At 42.2% G+C, this 15,274-nt stretch overlaps 1 protein-coding gene across 4 annotated transcripts in view; it reads left to right on the forward strand.

The window, feature by feature from the left end:
• LOC131921453 (microtubule-associated serine/threonine-protein kinase 4) overlaps positions 1–15,274 on the forward strand; it is a 211,821-nt gene that overhangs the window by 159,868 nt on the left and 36,679 nt on the right. For all 4 annotated transcript variants that reach the window (XM_059276179.1, XM_059276180.1, XM_059276177.1 and 1 more), the window contains exons 10-13: positions 2,404–2,471; positions 4,504–4,589; positions 11,904–12,112; positions 13,846–13,984. In XM_059276179.1, the coding sequence (XP_059132162.1) occupies positions 2,404–2,471; positions 4,504–4,589; positions 11,904–12,112; positions 13,846–13,984 (502 nt within the window). The remainder of the gene's footprint in view (positions 1–2,403; positions 2,472–4,503; positions 4,590–11,903; positions 12,113–13,845; positions 13,985–15,274) is intronic.

Below are 15,274 nucleotides of genomic sequence, written 5' to 3' on the forward strand. Positions count from 1 at the left end.
TTACCATCTTTACCTTTTTGAATCATGAGTCTTCAGAAATGGTTTAAATCAATGAAATAAAAAGGGCAGATGTTTAATGGTATTTAGATGAGTTTTAAAAAATCTCTTCAGGCATTACAAAATGATGGCTTAGCTTCCCGCCTCAAAAGCTGACTCTTGGCTCCAGCCCATTACTACCCACTGCTTAGAAATAATATGGATTTCCCAGATAATAGTTATTTAGCTGAAATTCTATTTAAAACAGAACCATCTTTTAATTTGTTTTTTTTTATGAAAATAATTGGAGAGGGGAGGCTGTCAAAGCATGTTAGAGTGACTCTTCACGCCGGTATAGTTAAGGTGCATCGGCCCATGACTTGTCAACCAGTGAGCCCTGTACGGCTCTCTTCTCTGGCAGTCGATGTCACTGTAGGCAGAACTTCGGCACATGAATAATGCGATGTCCTCTTATGTATGTGAATAGATTTTTTTTTAATAGTAGTGATCTTTGACACATTTGAGTTGTGTAAAATTATCACTAGGAATTTTTCTTTACTCCTGATAATTTTCTTGATTCATTCTGAGAATGGCTTTTCAATATACATATTTTAATACTTAAAATGTGATGTCTCCAGGTAATTTGATTACAAACCCGGAGATACTTCTGCTTCCCTTTCTTGATAACCTTAAAACAGACAAACTGAAGACCGTCCTTTGGTATGCAGGAGTGGAATCTAGGCTGAGCTGTGACCTTCTCTGTGCAAATCCAGAAGCCACTTTGTTTTTTTTTTGTTTTGTTTTTTGTTTTTTTTTTTCCGAGACAGGGTTTCTCTGTGTAGTTTTGCACCTTTCCTGGGACTCACTTGGTAGCCCAGGCTGGCCTTGAACTCACAGAGATCCGCCTGGCTCTGCCTCCCGAGTGCTGGGATTAAAGGCGTGCGCCACCACCGCCTGGCCCAGAAGCCACTTTGTGTCTCCATAAAATTAAATAAGTAATAGCCGGGGAGGAGTCCCCATTCATAGGTGCAGTCTGTGTGACGGGACAGCACAGTCCCAAGTATCAAATAGAACTCCCTACAGCTGCTTTTGCTACACAGTATCAGATCTTGTCCAACCACACACCCCTCCGTTTGTCCAGGCCTCTGGATCTAAGGTGCTGGTCACACTGAGGTCCGAGTCATTTCTATGACACTATGAAAGCATTTGTTCTCAGCCCAGTTTTTCTCAGCAATGTCCTCTGTATCTCAAGTGGGGAAGTTAGTGCCAGTGTCCAGCCATTTCAGAATCTGGAGTTTGTACATTTTTACCTAAAGACGGCACTCCCGTGTGGTTTTGCTTCCTCTCTCTTGTGAATAATCACCGCTCCCAAAAGACAGTTGTGCTTGTGAGAACACAAACATGAAATTAAGACCCAGGGAGCAATTTTAAATGCTTACAAAACGGCTACGGACGGTAACTTTTTGGTAACACATTCAATTTTGAAAAATTAAAAATGCTTTTGGAGAAAATCCTTTAAAATTCCCTATTAATAAAACGTGTCATAAAGACAGTATAAAGATGAGCATTAAATGAATTAGGCTTTCTCATTTGCTTATATAAACTCAAGGATGTTCTCCAAGCCATAGGCTGAGCCTCAGTTAGACATGAGATGCCTTTGTTACTTTTAACTAGACCACCAGGGAAGGACTTAAGCTGGTGTCAGGCTTGTGGCATCCAGCCCATAGTTGACAGCTCTGAACAATGTAATTAATAAATAACAACCAACACTGAATGCGCACTTAATTCTTGTCAGTGAATATGCTAAGAGCTGTACACGCATTTTGGCACACATAGTACTCACAAAAGCGCTATGACATAGTATTAGTCACGTCTCTCAGAAGAACCTGGAGTTACAAAGTCGCTCAGCGAGGAAGTGACGGCCCAAGTATTTTCGTCCCCATCCTCCGGTCCCCGCCACCATAACTGCCTCTGGAGAATTGCACACTCTTCATGTCCCTGCAACTGAGAATCACTTCCAAACTGCAGCCAATGCATCTCTGCTATGTGTCAAGCCCTGGGAAGGCTTGCCTCTCTTGTGTTATAGACAAAGCTGCTAGCTCACCCAAGGCTTTGCAAGCTAGACTGCATGCATGAACCAGTGGCTGCTGCTCACTGGCACAGAGGCCCAGCTTCCCATGTTCCCAGGTCTGGCTATTCATGAAATTGGAGATCCAGAGAAAGTGTCAAGAGAACACGTTCAAAATGTCAGCTGCCATTCTTGACTTTGGGGCTATAATATGTGCATATTGGTGTATAAACTGTAATCTTCTTTCTCTCTTTTTAAGTAATGAGAACTTATTTCTCTTCTGTTTTGGCTTTGTCTTCTTATAGAATTTCAATATTTTTTCTTTTTCCTTTTTTTTTTTTTTTTATTTTTAAACTCAGAAATGGCTCAGTTGGGGAATTATGATAGCGGGACAGCAGAAACACCAGAGACAGATGAGTCACTGAGTGTGAGTATTTTGCCTGATAAAATACGATGCCAGTTCTTCTGTTTCTTAGCATCTGGAGATTTTTGACTGTGTTAATTACTTTATTCCATAAATGTTTATTGTCTTTTTGTGGGCAAGGCATGAGGCATACAATTTTAGTGCCTCATTCCTAAGAGAAGCAGAAATGTACAAAACGATATCATGTACACCAAAATAGCAACTCTGAGCATGAAGAACATCTATGAAGAAAAGATGACCATGAGCTGGTAGATCATTTCAAAAATAGATTTTTCTGAGTTGGCCAGTCCCAGAAGACTTTCCAAGGGTGTGGCCATTGAGTTGAAATGGGAAAATGAGCAGGACATAAAGGGACAGAGGAACACTCCAGATGCAAGGTGTGTCTGAGGGCTAGAAGCGTAGAAGCCTCCAGAGCCGGAGAGCTTGAAGGAAACTAGTCAGTAGGATCCTGCTCACATTTATCAGGTTGCCTTCTTTTTAAGGGCAGTGGAAAGCCACCGAACAATGGAGGAGACTGACTATGAGAGAGGAGGGAGTAATCAGGGAGATGGCCTCGTCATAGTCATGGCTTGACAGCAGATAGGATAAGGGAGCAGCTGGGTGGCCACAGGGATGTCTGTTAAGAGGCAGCTTCACTGGTACTGGTGAGAGGTCCTGCTGACTGGGGACATTCTCCTAAGAAGTGAGTACCATTAGAGAAGCCAGGATGAAGCCAAGTGGTTAGGAACGCCGGAGCCTGTTCTGTAGTCTGGGGTTTGAGAACCTAGACTCTAGATCCAGATTGCCTAGATTTGAAAACTAACTCTACCTCTTACACAGTGTGCATACTAGTCAGGGAAGGGGTTCTCTGAGCCTCAGTTTCTCCATCTGGATAAAAGCTAAATAAAATGTTTCATGTACAGTGGTTAGGGAAGTGTCCCCTAGTCAAGTGCTAATCGACAGTCACTGTGCTAACTTCATTATCACAACTGTTGTCGTTGAGATGTGTTGAAACTGCAGTTCCTTTGGAATATCCACGAACCGGTAAACTAGGGATGGTAATCTGCAATACTCAGGTTCTTGAAGGGAGAGTTTCCAGGAGAAGTCGGAGTGAGTTCGTCATCAGGGATGTGAAGGAAGAGTTCATGAGACAAGGGCCTGTGCAGAGCAATCAAGTGGTCCCTGAGATGAAGCCATGGAAGTAATGAAGTAATGATAAGATTCAGGTCCTACAGCCAGAGGCCAAGGGGAAGTGGAAGAGATAGGTAGCCGTGTGAACTGAGAAGGTCAAGTAGCTCTAAGGCCAGGGACTGGTTGTGTTTCCCCAGTAGAGATGGTAGGATGAGGGAAGAACCAAAGTAGAGAAGAAGGCAAGGCGCTGGTTTGCAAGCCTTCCAAAGATGAGACAAACAGTGGGCATAGGGATGGCTGTCCTGACAGGAGAGACCTGTGCATACCTCAGCATCATGGGGTCTCCCTACATGATGGAGAGGGAATTCTGGACTCTGTGGAGGGAGCAAAGCAGCTGATGAGGTGAATGGGCACAAGAGACTGTTACTCACAGCAATAAGGTTATTCCTGTTCATTAAGCTAAACTTCTTAGAGAGCTATCATTTAGAATCGTGATATGTAGGACATAGTAAGATTTCTGGTATAGAAGCATCCTACTTCTAAGAAATTCGTCACCTACATCTGTACGGTTGCCTCAGAATGAAAAAGATATGCCCTGGTCAGGAGTGGAGAGTCCATATTCTCCCCCAACACCGGTGACAGTTGTGCTGGCCTAATTCTGTCCTGACTGAAATCAGAGGGAAGGGTTGGCATTTTAGACTTAAGTATTAAAATGTCGGACCACTTATTCTCCTGTCAACACGGGCTTGCTTAAATGCAGCTGATAGGAACCGGCTAGGAGGAGCATCTCAGGGCTACTGGGGCTACAAGATCCTTGGAGCTGGTCCCAGATCCTCACACCACGCCTCTGCAGGTTAAACAGCGCATTATGGTCATTGTCTCCAAATTGGAACTGTGTTTTAACCATTCACATTCTGTTCCCCAGAGCTCAAATACTTCCCTGAGACTTCGAAGGAAACCCCGCGAGAGTGATTTTGAAACAATTAAATTGATCAGCAATGGAGCCTATGGGTGAGTTATCAAAGCAGTGCTCTCCAGCATATTGTAACACACCTGAGTACAGCATTTGGTTTTCACTCTTACCTTATGCCAAGTAGATACTGTTCAGGGACTGGCATTTTAGAAGGCTGCGTCTTCCCCCTTGGGTGTAACATGAAGCCAGAATTACTTCTGAAGACCCAATCAAAGACACAGTTGGTGACCCTGAGCTTATTTTAGAAGATCAGGAAGATTTTATGAAGTAGAAGAAAAATGTTCTATGTTCCTGTTTCTATGACTAAATCTGAGCTTGGGGTTGAAAGGCATTTGGCTCTTGGTTGAGATCATATATATTATATATTGTGTGAAACACACCACACACATGTGACTTCATACACTAGCATGTTTATTAAATTGAATGAAACACTATAATCTAACTAATCTTACTAGCATTCCTTTCTTAATCCATTTTATTCCTGAAGGAAGAGAGTTATGCTCTAGATTCATACAAATGTCTTCAAAGAACACGTTTTCAGTCTCTAGTGGGCACTAAATTCCGTCACTTTTCTGTTTTTTCCATTTCTTAGTATCTCTTTTCGTAATGGATAAAATGGGTTTTCTTTTCTCAAAAATTTTGAGACAAGGTCTCAGGTAGCCCAGGTTGACCTTGAACTTACTGTGTAGCCGAGAATGACCTTGAATTCCTGATCCTTCTGCTTCTACCTTCTGAGTGCCAGGATTAGAGTCCTGTGTCACTACAGGTTTTTCAAGTTTAATTTAATTTTATTTTTTGGTGTTTTATCTGTTGACATGCACTGCACACATACACAGTACACTTCAGTACCCTGTTACACAGTAGTATTTCAATATCTATGTAATGGTGACATCAGAGTTAGTGTTTTCATTTCTTTAAACATTTCTTGTTTCTTTGTGCTGCCTGGGAACCGTTGAGATCCTCTTGTTGAATTCCTTGATCCATTTCTATAGACCAGGAGTTCTCAACCCATGAGTGGTGACCCATTGGGGATCGAATGACCCTTTCACAGGGGTTGAAGATCAGACGTCTTGCCTATCAGATATTTACATTATGATTCGTAATAGTAGCAAAACTGCAGTTATAAAGTAGCAACGAAATACTTTTATGGTTGGGGTCACCACAACATGAAGAACTGTATTAAAGGATGGCGGACTTAGGGAGGTTGAGAACCACTGCTGTAGACATAGTTTCCTTCCCGGGGTGTAGAGTAAATAGTCACAATTGTAAATTGTAAATTGCAAATTCTGGGTTACCAATAAGTAGTGTGAAAGGACAATTAACATGCAAACTATGACCTAATCCATTTTAGATTGCCCAAGAATTCTGTCTTAATTATTAATCCCAATTCCATCTGTATACAGAGAGTAATAAATAATCCCCGAGACATTTATTGCCATTTATCCACATAGGAGCAGATGAGACAGTGATTTTTGATGTGCCACAAGGGATGTTTCTCCTTACTGGTTTTTCACTTCTAATATTTTCCACTCCATTAACTTAGCAAAGAACTTAAATATTTGTGAGCCCTCTCTATGCCTCACTGGCTTTCAGGATTTTGTCAAATAGCATGTTTCCTGATGCGGCCCATAAATGCTTTTACATGTTATCTTTTAGCAATATTTGCTTTCCTCATTGAAAGTTTTTTAGCATGCAGTTATTCATGCCTTTTGTTTATTACCACTTGTTTTGTGGGTTTTTATTCTTCTTCTTGCGATGACCCCAGGCATTCTTAATAGGAAGAAGCCAGCAGGTTGATCTCACAGGCACAGGGTTAGAGCACTGTTCAGCTCTTTTTCAGCAGTGGAATGAATTCTGGAGTAAGATGTTCTAGGAATCAACACTTTTGTAAATCTTGGGCATATATCTTAGCAGTATTTGGAGTTCTAATTGGTTGAGTAAACTCATTTGTAGTGCAATTAAACCAGTGTCTAGTAGATGAGGTATATCACACTTTGGGGAATGGTCGGGAATATACAAGAAGTTAAACAAGCTGTGAATTAGTAAACACCCAGGATGCAGGCCAAGTCATTAATGGGCTCACAAGCTGCCTGTCGGAGCCTCTGCTGATCAGCCAGAACCATTTTCCCCTTTTCTCTTCTCAGATGTAATATCTCATTACATTTCTGACAGATTTCCTTTCTATCTGAATTATTTTTAATTTACAATTGGAATGGAGCTACCCCTGTCAGTTCAACCAGCCATGATGCTGTCTTCAGGCTAGCTGAACAAATAGACCCTTAGATGGGTAGAGGATCTGGGCTCTTCCCACTGTCTTGAGTATCGGTGTAACAGGGTATCACTACTTACATCAGTGGCTCAGAGAAACACAGACTCTGTGTCTCCGCAAATGGCTGCTGGTGCTAGGAGCTAACCCTCTCGTTAGAAAAGCGTGGTAAGACACAGCACTGTGTCCTGTTATGCTTGCTGACCATACATGTAATAATGCCAGTTTGGTCTCTGGCTAGAAATGAGACTTTTCATGGTACTCTTAGACTGAGGCTAGTAAAGCCATCATTGTCCTGGCCTCTTTGTGTTCTCTGCTTACTAGCCTGGTGTGGTAGTTGATACTGTTTCCACATGTCTGTGAAAGAGGACCTCAGATACACAGGGCCTCTGGTTCCAGGCAGAGTTCTCCTCTCCTTCCAAGCATCCTTTGATTAAAACTTTCTGTTATCCCAGTAGAGGACTAAAGATGTAACTTCTTCTATTGAATATTGGTTGGATTTTTAAGCCATAACCTCAAATGTTTTTAAAGAGATTTTTTTTTTCCTCTTTGGATTATGTGGGTCAACATGGGGTCTCCCGTAGTCCAGGCTGGCCGCAAATTTGCTCTGTAGACCAAATTTGCTTTGAACCCCTCCTGATCTTCTTATTACAGGTATGTACCACTACACACAGCTAAAAGAATAACTTTGGCCAGGCGGTGGCAATACACACCTTTAATCCCAGCACTCGGGAGGCAGAGCCAGGCAGATCTCCATGAGTTTGAGGCCAGCCTGGTCTACAGAGCAAGATCCAGGACAGGCACCAAAACTACACTGAGAAACACTGTCTCGAAAAACAAACAAACAAAAGAATAATGTTGACTAAGTTAAAATGCTTGAAAGTTGCAACATTTCTCCCCCTATTTTACTTTTCTCTTTGACCTTGATACACACTATTCTCTCACCCCTCAAGGGCTCAGAGACATTACCGAGTAAGACCCGTGAGGGCAGGCTGACACACACCCATTCACACACGCTGTGATCACCTTTCCTTTCTGTACTCCATTGACACTCCCCCGCTCCCACCTATAGATCTGCTGGCTCACATCCGTGCACTGGGCTTTCAGAGTCTCATAACTGCATATGCACTAGAACCACGCTTCTAATGGGGCAGGGGTTCGCTGGGCTTCGGAAGCCCTTCCACGTGCCTTCCTTTACTTGTCTTCCATAGGCAAAGAGACACCGGCTCCTGGAGGGCAAGGGTCTCCAGCTGCCTTTCCACCACGTCATGTCCCATTCTTGGGCTTCCCTGTGCAGGAAGAGACAGAATAGCCTTCTCCAGTAAAGCAATGCTGGGGGCCAGGAAACAAAGACATAGGGAGCCTTAGCAGACAGTGCAGTGCTGGGTCATTAGGACATTCATAATGCATTCAACGGTGTTCCTTGTCCATCAGCTGGTCACTTCTCAATGCCTTTCTCTCTGCTGATGTAAATAGATCTAGAACATTGTCATAGAGCAAAAGATGAAAGATGTATGTGGCAGATAGCAGTTACTAACAAATATGTTTTAGCATGAAGAGTAATATGCCAAAAGCAAAATAGAAATGTAAGAACATAAACTGGAGACTCACGATGTCGCGCGGTGGTAGATCTCTTGCCTAAAATGTTCAAGGCCCCGTGTTCAGTGCCCAGCATTGCAGAAATGACCAACAAGCCCTCACCCACAAAGCTTTTAGCAACAGCAAATACTAATGAAGAAATCTAGTCCTTCAGCAGCTTGATCAGCACTTGGTTGAAAAGCAAAGTGTGATAGTTTCAGTGTGAAATTCAGAATACAGGTCTGAGGGGCCTCAGCACTGAACTTACTGTGAAATATTGAAGGAAAAGCTAGGAGGCGAGTTACAATCCAGTTGACTTTTAAGACGAGGCAAGCAATTATAAAAAGGTATCATTTTCATGTTAATATTTTGAGTTCTTGATTGTATTTAAAAATAGATCCCTCATTTCAGAAATCCATTTTAATAACAATTGTTTACCAATGTGTATCATATTTGGGAGTTGGCCAAGTTATTATCTGTACTCCTTTGTGACTGTCTCCATATCCTGTCATCACTATAATGATTAGACACAGCTTCCAATATCTGCAGACTTTTTATTGTATCCCAACCAGTCATTTTAAAAAGGAAAACACAATAAAAGCTTATCACCAGATATAGAACTATCTACTAGCTGGTTAATGAATTTAATAATAGAAAATCTTTCGACAAACGTGTATGGTAAACATTTAAGTTTAACCTACATATGTATATTGTCTTTAGGTTTGAGGCCTTTGAAGACAGTTGATACGAGCCATACTTACAATGCATGGTTTCTGCTTCCCAAGCTCAAAGGTGAAGCTAAAATTTGGAGCAGTCTGAATGTTGGCCTCTGAGTGTCTTGTCGGCCTTTGGAAGGTTCACTCCCACTAAATTTTATTGAGTCACCTGCATCCACTGAAACCTTCCAAAAACACTTTTTAGCAACAGAGCTTCTCATTGTCACGGTTACATTTCATCTTAGTTACTTAGTTACTGGTTACTTTTGGTACATTTCATCTTAGTTACTTAGTTACTAGTTACTTTTCTCTTTACTGCCATCAAAGACATAAGGCACCACCTAAGGGAGGAAGGATTTGTCCCTGCTCCTGAGAGGCTCAGTCCATCATGGCAGGGGAGGTATGGGGAACTGGAACTCCTTCCATATTGGTGGCAGTTTGCAGCACACGTTACATCTTGCTGAAATCAGCAAGCAGACACCACCCCCCACCCACCCAGCCACCCTCTTTTCCCCCTGCTAGCTAGGTCTTTCCAAAGGCTCCATAACCTCCCCGCACACCGCCACCTTCAGGGGGCCAGGTGTCCAAACACTTGAATCTGGGGGGAAACATTGACCATTCAAATCATAACAATTGGTTTAACTATTTATCTGCATTAGTTAATCCTTTGAAACAGAGTCTTATGTAGCCCAGATTGGCCTTCAATTTGCTACGTAACCAAGGATGACTGTGAAGGTCTGATCTTGGAGCTTCTTCCCATGTGCTTGAATTGATTTTGATATCAACTCTAATCAACAGAACAGGTGAAGGAATCAATGCAGCCTATAGGAGCCCAGCATCGAGGCCTCCCATAGAAGACCCCTGACGTAGCGTGTACAGGATATCTTAGCATGTACAATACGTCCAACTGGCTGACTCTCATGTGGTGTTGTTTTACAGTGAGAAGCAAAGTGCCAGGCCACTCAGCGAGTTATTTTGAGGGGTGTCATGAAGAGACCTTCCTTTGTACTATATAGTGAATGAAAAACTAGAAAACCAAATAAATGAAGACAGGGAACAAAAGCCGAAGAGAAAGAGAGAGAATGTGTGACGTTGTGAACAAAGAAAAGGCAGGGACATGATGGAAATATAAAAACAGGTTGGAAAGAAAAGGCAATCCCTAGTTGAACACTTTAGTGAAAACATCAATGTGGATTCAATCAGATTTGACTATCCTGAGTCTTATGCCAGTGCCCTGAGCTAGTAGTTCAGTAGGGAACGAACTGTCTCCTCTGTCTTCTTTGCAGCCAGTCTTTCATTGTTCAGAGATACTGAGCTGACTAGTGGGAAACACATCTAAGTTCACATAACTCCTTATTTTAGAAGGCCCATCAATTTTATATATATTTACCATGATCCGTGGCTTTTTAGATAAATTACTACTTATTTGATCAATGCCTTTTATTGGTTGAAGTATTAAGGCCACTCCACGTAGTTAAAAGGGAGGTTTATTTTGTGGGGTAACTTACAAGTAAAGGGATAGGTTTCAGGGTCTGGGAAGGGTGTAGTGCAGTCCAACAGTGTTCTCTGGAGAACTCTGCTCGGTCTACCTCCAGTGTCCAGGATCCAGGAACCAAGAGAGCCAGCACATCTGGATTTCGGGACTTAACGGCTCCTCTTTCGGCCCCGCCTTATAGGCGTGACAGTTACCAGACGCCTCAATGGGGGGTAGTACTTCCAGGACAAAGCTGGAACAGCTACCCACTACAGCCTTTGGTCTTAGAACAACATATACAACCTGTTACAGGCTGAATGGCCCTTTAAGGGATCACTTATTTGATCATCGCCTGCTTGGAAGCTCAAACCTGCCTTTCTATGAAAACAAGTGCAATGACTTGTGAGGAAGGGGCCATCGCAGGCCTGTTTCCTGCTGCTCATTTCCTATTGGGGATTTTAGGACTCCCGCCCCTAAGGACTGCTTTCTCCAGGTCGTCCCAGGCCTTAGGGGCCTCACTGTCCTTCTAGAGAGTATCTGGGCAAGGCCATAGCAGAGACTGAGTGTGGCCTAGTTTGGTCATTTTATACTATAGAAGTGCTTCATAGCTTGGCCAGGGGGTTGGGGGACCAGACATACAGCTCCATGGCTGTCCCTCACCTGTTATGTTGGGACATGTACTTGCTGCTGGAGTTCATAGAGGGCGTGCGTGTGGAGGCCGCAGTGAGGAAATAATGTACCCTTTGTTGCTGAACAATCTCATACATCCTCATACACACTTCTTCATTTATCTGGAGATTCCATGGGAAGTAATTACTCTCAATTGGAAACTTGAGACTCTAAGAAGCTGTGGTCCTCTTCTCAGATCCCAAGGGTATCATTTAGAAAATTATTGCTTTAGTCGGTCTGGAAAACGTGCCTAACATATGTCTAACGCTCAGAAGGATGTAGCTCGTGATCCGTATGCAGTTTTGTTAATTCTTCCCAGTTCTGATTTATATATCGGATTTTGTTTTGTTTGTGGAAGAACGGAAAGCATCAGCTAGCTCTTGGGAAATAGCTCACTCTGGGGACTTTCTGCCCCCTTTTTGGGGCACCAAAGGCAAATGTGATACTTTATGCATGATCTTTACTAATAAGGTTTTTTAGAAACTCAATCTAGCCAAAGGACTTTGGCCTGGAATGGGATGTTTCTAAGTCACCAGCACAGCTGTGGGAACTTAGCTTGAGCTGTTATGAACCCCAAAAGCATGGGGCTTACATGGTTTGTATACCCCCCTGAGCATCCTTACCTTCTGTCTCCTATCCTCTGTTTCAGGGCGGTTTACTTTGTTCGGCATAAAGAATCCCGGCAGAGGTTTGCCATGAAGAAAATCAATAAACAGAACCTCATCCTTCGGAACCAGATCCAGCAGGCCTTCGTGGAACGTGACATCCTCACTTTCGCGGAAAACCCCTTTGTGGTCAGCATGTATTGCTCCTTTGAAACAAGGCGTCACCTATGCATGGTCATGGAGTATGTGGAAGGTAAATGGGTCTTGCGTGTACACACACACACACACGCACGCGCGCACGCACACACACACACACACACACACACACACACACACACGCACGCGCGCACGCGCACACACACACAGCACAGTGCCTACACCCAGACATTCTTGTAGCTGAAGCTGCATTTGTGCCGCAGAACAGCTATAGCCACCTAGGAACCAAAGCCAGCAATGAGATGCCCGAATTCCCAGTCATTATCTTCTGATAATTGCTTATAAAATGCCTGCTACCATAACAAAGGGGAAATTAGTGTTGTTTGGGAAAAGGTTGTTTTCTTTTTTAATAGCTTTTAATCCTAACTACCTCCCTTGAATTGGTCATTAAAGTTGGAATATAGGTGATAAGATTTTTTTTTCCTACTTCCTTTTATCACATATCATAAAACGGGTTCATTGTAATTAGTCTTCTTAAAAAGTGAATTTAAAATATATCCTTTTTAGCCTATGGTAGGGAATTAAAAATCCAGTCTTCTCGATCTTCACCCCAGCCCACCCCCTTTTTCTTTTTAAGCAGACAGTCTTCTTTATAGCCAAGCAGGTCTCAAACTTTAATTTTTCTGTCTCAGTCTCTGGAATGCTTGGGTTATCAGCATGTCCGACCTACCATGCCCAGCCTCCTCCTCAACAGTTTGTGGTGTGCATTTTAAATGTTCAAAGAAATCTTATTTCTTTCTCCATTAAATTTCTGAGACTTTCTATCCAGCATCATCACTGTTGACATAAAGTTAGTAAAATAAATAGGTCAGCAGACGCGCGAACCCTCTTCTCTGAGTGTGGTTTAGGCTCTTTTCTTTATTTGGAGAGAATGCCTTCACTGTAAATCTCCAAGAAACAGTAGAGATTTTTACTTAAACCCTTCCTGTTTTGCAGATAAGTGGATTGGCAGCCAAGAAAGGGAGCCTTAGTGGGTCCTGAGGGGTCGATAGAGCCCCACACAGTGTGCCTGAGCTCTGTCCATTGTTCTTTCCACCACACCCGGTAGTTTGTTTCTGAACTATTGTGTGGTTATTCTTATAGTGACTCGTTATCACATTGGTATGTGTGAGGCTGTGTCCTCATTCCTTTACATAGAATGAACCTCAAATAATCCTATAAAGCAGTGGTTCTCAACCTTCCTCATGCTGTGACTCTTTAATACAGTTCTTCCTGTTGTGGTGACCCTTCAACCATAAAATTACCTTATTGCCACTTCCTAACTATAATTTTGCTACTGTTATGAATCATAATGTAAGTATCTGATACGCAGGATATCTGATATGCAACCTCGGTGAAGGGGTGGTTTGACCCGCAAAGGGGTCGTGACCCACAGGTTGAGAACCTCTGCTATAAAGGCTGACATGTCTAACTTGATATTGCATTGAAGTAACCAAGACCAGCAAGCTGATTCACCTAAGAGCTCTCAGCTGCTCAGAGCCAGTAGAATTCCACCTCTGTAATCTAATTCTAGCATCTGTGTTTTATACTGCTACATTATAAATTAGTACTATCATCCTGAATTATGCTCAGAGGTTCTTCAAAACACAGTTCACTTCAGAGTCAAGCTGCTTTCTTCACTCCACAGCTTAATTAGGAACATGACGACTTAACAGGGCCTCCACTTAAGAACGTGACTCTTCTGCTTTGAAGTTCCATGATCCGCACTGCTAGTGTTCACTAATTCTGCTCGACACTGTTCTGACTGAGTTTGTTTCCTGTGTCTTACAGGGGGAGACTGTGCAACCCTAATGAAAAACATGGGTCCTCTCCCAGTTGATATGGCCAGGATGTACTTCGCTGAGACAGTCTTGGCCTTGGAGTATCTACATAATTATGGAATTGTACACAGGGATTTGAAGCCAGACAAGTATGCACATTGATGAAACAAATGCCTTCTTTTCCATAATACTGAACATTTTCCTCTGTCTGAAATGTTTTTACGGCTATTTGCACATTTCAAAAATTCTCCTTAATATAAAAAAATGAGTTATTTTAATAGTAACTAAATGGTAATTTTTATACATTTTTTGAAAGACTACAGTGCTTACAATGAGAACTTATGAGAAACAGAGAAAAGCGACTCTAAATAAAGCTAGAGTTAATTTCCTTTTTATCATGTAAACCTTTGAACAGTGACATAGAATGGTGTTGTTTTCTGGAGCATTTGCTATTTGGCACCATACTGAGATGAACTTTACCTTTCCCGTGGTCATATCCATGATGCTATATTCTATTTCACTCATACTTCGTTAGTTTGGAGTTTATTGTAGCCTCAGATTTAAGATGCAGCTAGAATTTTTCCCAAGCTGTTCATCTTGATATCATGTATGGGATATTCCATGCTTTCTTCACTAGTGAGAGATGCTGCTAAGTGTGTCGAAAAGTGACAGTCTAAGTTCCTACACATCAGAAAACTTGGAAAACCCAGGGAAACAGAAGAACAATTTCATATACAACTATTAGAATCTAGGCATAACTACTGCTAGTTTGTTTGAGATATGACCTTTCTACATATCCATGGCTGTCCTGGAACTCACTATGTGCACCAGGCTGTCCCCAAACTCACAGAGATCCACCTGCCTCTGCTCCCCGAGTGCTGGGATTAAAGGCGTGCGCCTCCGCTGCCACCACCACCCGGCCCTCCTGCTGGTAGTTCTTTAAAACTCCTCTATCACTTTAACATTTCAGTTGATAGAATGCTATTTTTTTTTTACTTACAACGAAATATTTTAGTATATTCAAATGTAAATTCTTTGCATGAAATAATAAATCCAAGCTCATGCTTAGTAAGTTCAAATCAAAGCTGGAAGTTGAAATATGAAACACTATGTTTTTCTGTCCAGATTCTTTTTATCTGTGTCTCATTTTATTCATGAATGGATTACTTGCCTGAATTCCTGGTGTATGTTATAGGACTGTTGGATTATTTCTTCTCTGTTTTCTTATTCTGAAAATGGAAAGGTGGATCGGTGGTTAAGAGAGCTGCTTTTACAGAGGACCTGAGTTTGGTTCCCAGCACCCTCATTATATGACTCACCCTCACCTTTGTCTCTAGCTTTACGGGCTCTCATGCCCTCTTTTGGACTCCACAGGCACCCTTATTCACATACCACCACCCATACACACATGTATACACATAACTTTAAGAATAAAATAA

The sequence above is a fragment of the Peromyscus eremicus genome, chromosome 11 (genome assembly GCF_949786415.1).
Source record: "Peromyscus eremicus chromosome 11, PerEre_H2_v1, whole genome shotgun sequence".
NCBI classification, from domain to species: domain Eukaryota; kingdom Metazoa; phylum Chordata; class Mammalia; order Rodentia; family Cricetidae; genus Peromyscus; species Peromyscus eremicus.